General features: G+C 38.0%; 1 protein-coding gene across 2 annotated transcripts; it reads right to left on the bottom strand.

Moving 5' to 3' along the window:
* Window positions 1-5047: 5047 nt before the first annotated feature.
* On the bottom strand, window positions 5048-9313 carry LOC307127028 (uncharacterized protein). 2 transcript variants are annotated; one of them, XM_079817960.1, is made up of 3 exons: window positions 9283-9313; window positions 8408-8557; window positions 5048-6516 (listed from the first exon to the last, which is right to left on the bottom strand). In XM_079817960.1, exons 2-3 carry the CDS (start codon window positions 8490-8492, stop codon window positions 5342-5344), a joined length of 1260 nt encoding a protein of 419 aa, XP_079674086.1. In that variant the 5' UTR covers window positions 8493-8557; window positions 9283-9313; the 3' UTR covers window positions 5048-5341. The 2 variants fall into 2 exon arrangements, with proteins under 2 accessions (XP_079674086.1, XP_079674087.1); XM_079817961.1 differs by having other exon boundaries at window positions 9112-9310.
* Between the last annotated feature and the right edge of the window lie 667 nt (window positions 9314-9980).

Below are 9980 nucleotides of genomic sequence, written 5' to 3' on the forward strand. Positions count from 1 at the left end.
ACGTCGTAGGCGGTGTTGCACGTGTAGCCTACGACAAACCCTGACGTGCACCTCTCTAAAAACGTAACAACGCATTAATTCTACGGGAATTCTATTGCTCGATCGGGCTGAGGGTCATTCTGTATGGGTGTGACAGAATTTTTAATAGTTTCAGATTCTCCTTTACTCTCTCTTGAAGCCCTGTCTCAAGAAACTTCCGATGTTTGTGTCTTGGATCCAATGTTGCTGCAATCAGAGGTAGAGCCACCTTCTCAGCCTCCTCAGCAACAGTGACTATGCGCCGTTTCAGAGATTCTGCCGTCTTGAATTCCGAGACTCTTGGAGACTCACCGGTCTGTGTGTTTTGGGTGTTTAGTGATGAGGCTATGTGTGATCAGATTAATCATCGAAACGCAAACATGCGCCTCACTGCACATTGTTGTTGTAGGGCACTTCAGAGACTGGAGAACAGGTATCAGTTCTTCTACAATCTGCCAGTGCTCATCTTTCAAGTCAAGTGCAATCAGACAGAACCGCGCACACAGTCCATCAAACAGTCGTTTCAAAAGACGTTTGAACATATCGCACACAGAATTCCATGCATACGACAGTACTGGATAAGTTTGTGTTCAGGTACCTTCTGCTGTTGTTGTTTCTGGCAAAGTGCCACTGTAGTCACGGTGCTGTGGTGAAAATGTACCACCAACCGGCTGCTGGCAGCTATCACGCTTTTTACAGAAGCAACATTGAAGTCTTCGTTGATGGCTAGCTGCAGGGTGTGTGCGAAGCAGGGCACTGATTCCCAAAGACTTTGATTCGCCAGAACCATGTTACTAGCATTATCATGAACACATGCAATTACTTTCTCCGAACTTGACAGCCACTGTTCGTCGAAATTGCACATCTCTAACACTGTACTATGTATTTCTAACTCAGCAATGTAATGGCAAGTTAGTGTTATATAGGATTCGGTGGTCAGCGAAGTCCATGAGTCCGTAGTGATAGTCATCGTCTTTGACAGTCTGTCTCTCAGTGAAGAAGCAGTCTTTTCATATAGAGCATCTATTCTTCCCGTGACTGTTTTGCGCGATGGGACGTTATTCTGGGGCTCAGCGTAATGCATCAAATTTTTAAATCCTTCTCTTTCAACGAAATGAATGGGCAGCAAATCTTTCGCTATCATTTCGGTGATAAGTTGTGTCATCTTTTCAGCTCTGGGTCTTACTCCATATGAAACTCAATGCATTAGAAATCTAGGCATTCTGTTTGATCACAACCTAAAATTTGATAAACAGATCAGTACTGTTGTGAAATCATGTTTTATCCATCTTCCCAAACTCTCTAAAGTGAAACAGTTTTTATCCCAGCTTACAAACAATGATTCATGCCTTTGTAACAACACGTTTGGATTATTTTAATTGCCTTTATTATGGTGTCTCTCAATCTTCTCTCTCCCGTCTACAGCTAGAGCAAAATGCAGCTGCTGGACTCCTCACTGGGACCCACAAGTATGAGCCGGTAACTCCTATTTTATCTGCACTGCACTGGCTACCTGTCAAATTTAGAATCGATTTTAGAATTAATTTATACGTCTACAAATCCCTCAACAATCTGGCCCCTCAGTACCTGACTGATCTGCTCCGTCCGTACACTCTCTCTAGGACTCTGAGATCCAGTGAGCACTGTCTACTCATCGTGCCTAGATCTATACTTAAAATGAGCGGCGATCATGCTTTTGCGACGGCAGGTCCAAAACTTTGGAACAGCCTACCTCTTCACATCAGATTAGCTCCCTCCATTTCCACCTTTAAATCTGCACTAAAGACCTATTTATTCTCTCAGGCTTTCAATACTGCTTGATCTTAGGTTTGTTATTGTTTTACTATTTGCTGTGTGTTCATTAAGTTTGATACTTTTTTCTCTCTTTTAGTTTGATTATTTTATGTACAGCACTTAGGTCAGCCTTGGTTGTTTTTAAATGTGCTTTACAAATAAATATTGTATTGTATTGTATTGTATCATGCAAACATCCAGGTAGCCTGGCAAAAACATTCAAAAATAAACCTTTTTCCATCAACAACTGCATGCAAGACAATGGAATACCACCCAGCATTTGGTATCTGAATGACTTCAGGCAACAGAATGATTTCAACAGAAGAGCAGAAGTCTTTCACATGAGTTTCCATAACGCAACAGCAACTCTTTTTTTTTTTGGAGAGGCACAGACAGACAATAGTTTGTGTCCAGTTTCTCCAACGCTGGCTTTAGACGCTGACAATGTACTGAAAAGTCTCTCTGGACATTCTGAAATGTTGGATCCACTGCATCCAATCCATCTGTAAAACCAGGAACAACAATTCTGTTCTAGAGCCAAACTGATGGTAAAGAGCATTGTGAGATGATCCGTAGCAATGTCTGAAACTCATTAAGTACATTTGTTGTAAGTTACATCATCCTCTTTAGAATTTCTAGTAGGGATGTCCAGATCCGATCATGTGATCGGAAATCGGGCCCGATCACGTGGTTTCAGACTCGATCGGAATCAGACGTTACCTCCCGATCAGGACTCGGATATATATGTATATACGGTATATATTCTCATTATTTTTTAACACATCTATAGTTATGCGATGGCACAGAGTTAGACCCTTTTGACTCCACACAGAAACAGCAACGTGTGCGGCATGACATCACTTTGTTGCAGAGACGCTATTGGTTAAAGAGGTGAATTAAATAAAAAATAAGGAACATCCTGGATCTGTTTTTTCGCTCTTCTTTATTCTTTTTTTATGTATTATAGAAGTATCGGATCGGGACTCGGTATCGGTAGATACTCAAATTCAAATGACTCAGAATTGAGGGCAAGAATTCAGAATTGAGGGCAAAAAAACCTGATCGGGACATCCCTAATTTCTAGTAACACTTTGATAATGATACATATAATTCAGTACATAATAATATATTAATATCTAGTAACTACTATTGCCAATCAAGAAATTTTGATTAACTACTAAGGAGATTAAAAATAAATGTAGAATTCCCTTAAGAAAATGTACCATTGTTTTACGACACAAAATTAAAAAAAAAATGTTTTTGGTAACTAGACGGTTGTTGTAGTTAAACCATGGTAACCACAAATTAGCCATGGTTTCGCTACAAAAACAAAAGTTTAACTATGGTATTTGTGTGGTTACATACACTGAACAAAATTATAAATGCAACACTTGTTTATTCCTGTACACATTTCTCTCAATTATTGTTCACAAATCTGTCTAAATCTGTGTTAGTGAGCACTTCTCCTTTGCTGAGACAATCCATCCACCTCACAGGTGTGGCATATCAGGTTGCTGAATTAGACAGCATGATTATTGCACAGGTGTGCCTTAGGCTGTGTCTAATCAGCATCTTGTGAGGTGGATGGATTATCTCAGCAATGGAGAAGTGCTCACTAACAGATTTAGTGATTTGATATTACTTACTGATCAGTTAAGCTTGTTTCCATATTAGTTCATAGTAGAAGCTAAAGTGTTCATGTAGTACTATTCGTTAGTCCTGCATTACGTCATGCATAGTTACTTACTAATGCCGGACCATCAGGGCCGGCCCAAGCCCTTATGGCCCCTCGGTGCCACCAATACAATTGACTATTGTCAATTCTTGATAATTCGCGAACCCAGTATCAATTTTAGTAGTTGTAGCGGTGTTGTGAAGCGGCAGGTCAGATACCTGTGTCTCTTCTATACACATATCCTTTTCAATGATTCTTTTTATTATATCCATAACCTGAATAATCCAGGATAATCAAAATAAATATCTCTTTCTCTGCTTTCATATGTAATCTAGAGATGATTGCAATTCTGTGAGATGTTATACTTTTATATATTTAGTTTGAGGATGATTTTGTAGAGTTAAATCTAGTCTCCCCAGCTGCTCTGGGTTGACCTCCAGCCAGGATGCATGGCTCACTCTCGTGTAGGATAGCTGTGGCGGTATCGCTGTTTATGTATTGAGTGTTCTCTTGATAAACGGTCATAATCCCCTGACATTAACTAGAGTGTGATGCCCTAGTGCTTGTATGTGTGTGCGTTTCACAAGTTCTGTGCAGGTTTGTTGGAGCTTTCTGTTCAGGGCCTGACCCCCCTCCCGACATGCAGGTGCCCTTTACGGCGTCCGAGGCCAATCTTACCCTTCTGGGAGGGATGTTGCGACGAGCATCCTGACTTAACTACGCCATTCCGGCATATCTACATGTGTGACAAATGTTAAGGCTTTTAGGTCTCCGTAGCCAATTAAGGCTTAGGCCATCTGTTATTGTTGATGAAATCAATGTCCTTGTAAACAGTATAACTGGTGGGCAAAATTCTCTGTAAGTTAGAGTCTGGCCTGCGATTCCATGAGAGACTCTGACGCTGGCTTCTGCTGATGAAACTCCAAACTATTCTTCAGTAAATATTTCTTTAATTAATCTAACTCCTGACTCTTGGTCTTCTTTTTTCACTACTGGTCCTAGGTCCTAAACTGTTACCCCAACAGTTGCTTTCATCATGTCTGGCAGTAATGGTCTTACCCTTATACGGTTTTTAATTGTAACAGTAGGAAACCCAGAGGTGTGGTCAGGTGTTAATATTCAAAGCCTTACAGTACCACAGTTCGGACTGGGATATGTACTTTAAAAAAAAAATGTAAGTAGTCTCTTATGCTGAATATGCTCACTTTTCCCCAGGATTCTTTGATGAATAGGAGGTTCAAAAGAACAGCATTTCTCTGAAATAGAAAGCTTTCAAAAAAATCCTACAAATATTGTACACAACTGTTTTCACCATAGATAATAATCATAAATGTTTCTTGAGCATCAAATCCTCATAATCCTCAAACAAATCCTTAGTTTGCTTATTCCTTGAGCCGGCTCTGCGGACCATTATTCTAAAGTGTTACCATTAATTATTTTGCCCACAATAACCATGGTGTGAAAAAGGTGATATTGTGACAGCCCTACTTGACAACATACGTCTACTTGTGTAATCTCACTAAAGAAGAATCAAATAATTCAGTGCAATGTCAATTATTTCATTCAGTTTATGTCCTTTTATTTTAAACTTTCGTTCACATTGTGGCATTTTTCAGCAAGAAAGAAGATCAACTAATATTCAGATTCGGAGGTATCAAAATTTGGAATGCAGCGACGCCTCCATACAATCGAAATTAGAGAGTGTTTTTTTACGCAACCACTCAATATTTGAAACTATAGCAAAGGAGAACGTCAGGTGATCATATTTACTTAACCAAAGAAAAAAGTATAAAGGGGTGAAAGATGCAAATAAAAGTAGTGCCATGAAAATGGACAATCAGATTTGGTCCACATTTAGCTGTGGTGTGAAGGCAGCCTTGACTTCACACAGACACATATTTTCTGGTGCCATTTGAAATGGCCAAGCCATTTGAAACACTTTCCACACAAAGAACAAGAATAGGGTCTCACATCTGCATGACTTTTCAGGTGTATCTGCAAGTGTGATGCCAAAATAAATGTTTTATTACACTGATTACAATTAAATAGTCTTTCTCCAGGGTGAATGCGCAGGCGATTTTTAAAATTGGTCCTTTTTTTTAACTTCTTACCAACCTCAGAACACTGCAATTTCTTTCCACAATGAGTCTGCAAATGATGTTTCAAGTCTCTTTGATATCTGAAACTCTTTTCACACTGAAGACACTTGAAAGGCTTCTCTCCAGTGTGAATTCTCATGTGAGTCTGAAGGTTTCCTTTTTGTGGGAAGCCTTTCCCACACAGATTGCAAGTGTAAGGCCTCTCTCCAGTGTGACTTCTCATGTGGGAGTCAAGGGATGCTTTATATGTGAAACTCCTTCCGCACTGAGTGCAGGTATAAGGCTTTTCTCCAGTGTGAACTCTCATGTGAGTCTTAAGGCTTATTTTATAGGTAAAACTCTTTCCACAGTGATGACATATAAAACAGTTCTCTCTTGAATGAATCCTCATGTGATAATTAAAAGATACTTTACGTGTGAAACTCTTTCCACACTGATCACAAGTGAAAGGCTTCTCTACATTGTGACTTTTCATGTGGGAATTAAAGTAGTTTTTATATGTAAAACTCTTTCCACACTTTTGGCATGTGAAAGGCTTCTCTCCGGTGTGAATTCTCATGTGAACTGTAAGGTTTCCTTTTTGAGTGAAACACTTTCCACACTGTTGGCAAGTGAAAGAGCTCCCTCCAGTGTGAATCTTCATGTGGACTTTAAGGTTTTGTTTTTGAGTGAAACTCTTTTCACAATGTTGGCAGGTGAAAGGCTTCTCTCCAGTGTGAACTCTCATGTGGACTTTAAGGTTTCCTTGATGATTGAAACTCTTTCCACAGTGATGGCAGGTGAAATACTTGTTAGACTTCAGACGTCTTTTTTGTGAGGATGTCTTTTCAGTCTCTGTGGATTTTTCTCCAGTTGTGAAATCATTTTCATATTTATCTTTCCCCTCCTTGTCATTCAGTTCTGGACTCTCATCTTTCAGTGCCATCAGGTCTAAAGCGAAAAAAACACACAAAGCAACAAACATCAAAACCTACTGAAAAAAACAGCTACTAAAAGAGGCATTTCATGTAATCTCAGAACTTCTTCTCAATATTGTTAACTTGGCTTTCTTTAGGACATGTCCAAAATGCCTACAGTCCAAAAAAAGCTGGAAGTTATCAAACCCCTTATTTATTTATTTTTAATTTATTTTTTATGAAGCACATTTATACTGCCTCAAGCGTAGCCCAAAGTGCTCAAGAAAAGCAAGCAAAGACAATACAAACACAACAACATAAAATTTATATTTAGTTCTTATACTGGGTCCGATTCAAACGGCAAAATATAAACGTGCTTCAAAGCCATTTTAAAAGCATACAAAGTGGGGATAGAGCGGATGGCAATCGGTAACTTATTCCATAACCTAGGTTGAGCTATTGAAAAGGCACTGTCACTATTTTGCTTGAGTTGGGACTGTGGTACATAGAGCAATAGTTTATTGGCTAATCTCAGATTCTTTACTGGTATAGAATAATAAGATGTGACAAATCTTGTTAGGAAGTGAGACCATTTAAAATGTTTAAACGTATTAATTGGGCCTTAAAGTCAATCCGATACCATTGAAGGGATGTTAACGTTGGGGGGATTCTGTCCCTCTTTCTTGTACTGGCCAATCGTCTAGCAGCGGCATTTTGAACCAGCTGCAATCATATTAAACCACAATTTGAAGTTACAAATGACTTGATTTTGGCATCTGATTGCAGCCATCTCTCTTCAAGTGCTATTAAATCTTTCGCCAACATAAACCACAATGTTCTCTTGAATGGCTTTAGAATCATGTTGGCATTTGTAATCCAGGATTGTTTACCACTACCATTTTGTTTGGGTAAATGAAGAGTCATGTCATCAAACACATATGGTGTATGGTGTGTGGTCATCAAACGCAGTATGGTGTGCCACAGGGCTCATTATTAGGTCCTCTGTTTTTCTCCTTGTATAAGCTTATCATAATTTTTTTATGTAATGCCAATGATAGTTTTTATTTCCTCACAACCTGCCGTTCGCATTGCCGTGTTTCAGTGTGCTATTACAGGAAGAGCGCATCATCAACAGGACATTCTGACTAGCATGTGACTTAGTCAAGTTCACTTGTGTATTTGTTTTGTTTTTTGTGCAGATATAAGTTGTAATATTATATTCAGTTTCCCGGTGTTCATTTAGCTCTTCAGCTTCAGCACACACAGCTCTAACTGCAATGCTGTTATTTGAAACAGAAATATTAATTTAAAAAAAAACATTAATGCATTATTAATAACAGCTAGCACTTTTCTTGTATTGTTTCATCAATGATATGGTTTAATTAAAATCATTTCATCATTGTCAATGCGGAGGCTATATCATTAAATTTTTCCATGGCACATGCATTTTGATTCTTTATACACAACACGACAGTAATGTCATCCAATGACTTGTTAGCATTATATAGGCATTGTTTTATTTATTTGTAAGGAAAGCAATAGCTTATTTTTGATATGGAAAGTTGTTTTATTTATTTGTAAAGAAAGCGATAGCTTATTTTTGATAAGGAAAGTTGGAGTGTAAAATTAATTGTAAATCTTAAAATGGTTCAAAATATGCCACTGTACTGTATATGTCTGAATATGATGAAGTGCTTGGGTCATGGTTTTTAATGGTGAGATTTTTGCTCTTGTAATCAGACTCTCAAAACTTATATAAAAAATCTGGATTTACATTTAGATTTATCGGGCAAAATATCAGTATATAACAGCATCAGCCAAAATGTTCATATCGGAGCATCCCTAAAAACATCATTAATTTAAGTAGAAATGGACATTTTAACTAGGATCAAATGACTGAGTTCAGCTTTGAGAATGAGACCAACCTGTTTGATCTTCAGTATCTTCTTGTTTCACACTGAATGTTTCTTCAATCGTCATGTCTTCACCCTCCTCTTTAATAAACGCCATCTTTATAATTGTGTGTCACATGGATCTCAGTCGCTTCACCAGGAGGTTTTCTGTGTTCGTACTCTCTGTCATGATAAAGATGAGAGTAATTAACAGAAAGAAAAAACAAATCCAAACTAAATCTCTGGGTGTCTCAATCAGCTCTATTTCAGAAACAGTCACTGATAAGGGTAAGGGAGTCGGCCAAAACCACTCAAATTGTATACTAAAGTTCTATAAATGAACACAAATTGCATAGAAGGCTCATATTTAGGCATTTAAGCTTTACATTTTGGTATTCATTGATTCATATATTACGTTTAATAGATTGCATGTGAATTAAAACATTTGCAGATGGTTTGTGAAAGTTGTCATTACACGTTTGTTTGTTCTCGTTGCATTTACACTGTTTTGACCAGTCTGTATCGTCAGCGTGCAGTGAATCGAGCGATTCGAATCACCTGAATCAATTTACCAAGCATTTGGTTCAAATTCAATTCACATCTATTTGTATAACGATTTTAACAATATGACTTGGAGTTTCAAAACCTCCGTTTCTCAATCAATACTAAACAGTGACTGAATTCGTGTTTATGATAAACGGTTTCACGATATAATAATGGAGAGAAATGAGACGCACCTTTTCTGTTACTCGTGTGGATGCACTTTACTCACTAAATAACGTTCCTTAATGTTAGATATAGCATTACACTGTTACATTATTAATTTCCAACGCTTGTAAAAAGGTATACAATTAACTGAACAGTTAATGTGTGGTGCGTAAACACCTAAAAATGTTTAAAACACAAACCTTTCTTGAGCCGAATCACAACAGATACAATGAGCGCAGCTTTATGAGGTCATTTCGCCAGATCAAAATAAAAGTCCCATTCACACACTGCGTGACTCAAACGTGCAGCAAAATGTTTGGTTGCAGATGTTTTTGATATCACAGTGTTACAATGCAAATAGTGACAAATGTAGTTTACAAGTTAAATATGCTTGAATGATTTCAAAAAGTAGCCCTCACAGAAATAACTACGTTACAACTAAACTGAAGTATTATGAAGAAGTAGGTTTGCAGTAATGACGAATAACCCAGCTAACAGGGAATGTTCTCAGAACTTTGACAAAGATTCTAGCAAGGTTCTCTCAAGGAATTACATGGATCTATATCTAACACAGATGGATCTTTTCAACTAATATAATATTTTAATATCTTGATTAATATTATGTAGTTGCAATAAATGCGTTAAAGGGGTGGTAAACCACGATTTCACTATTCTAACTTTAGCTAGCGTGTAATGTTGCTGCTTGAGCATAAACAACATCTGCAAAGTTACAACGTTCAAAGTTTAAAGCAAAGGGAGATATTTGCTTTTAAAGAAATACATTTCTAAGGACTACAGCAAACGGCCGCTAGGCGACTACAGACATTCCTCCAGGGTTGGTGACATCACCAGCCTCAATATTTACATAAACCGCTCCTCCGAGAATATTAAATAAGGG

Source organism: Gobio gobio, assembly GCF_949357685.1.
Source record: "Gobio gobio genome assembly, chromosome: 5".
NCBI lineage: Eukaryota > Metazoa > Chordata > Actinopteri > Cypriniformes > Gobionidae > Gobio > Gobio gobio.

Excerpts from the sequence above, each read along its gene's own strand:
- LOC307127028 (XM_079817960.1), bottom strand. The coding sequence starts at position 8,492 with ATGGCGTTTATTAAAGAGGAGGGTGAAGACATGACGATTGAAGAAACA. Across the intron at positions 6,517-8,407 it reads AGATACTGAAGATCAAACAG|ACCTGATGGCACTGAAAGAT; the intron begins GTTGGTCTCATT and ends TTTTCGCTTTAG.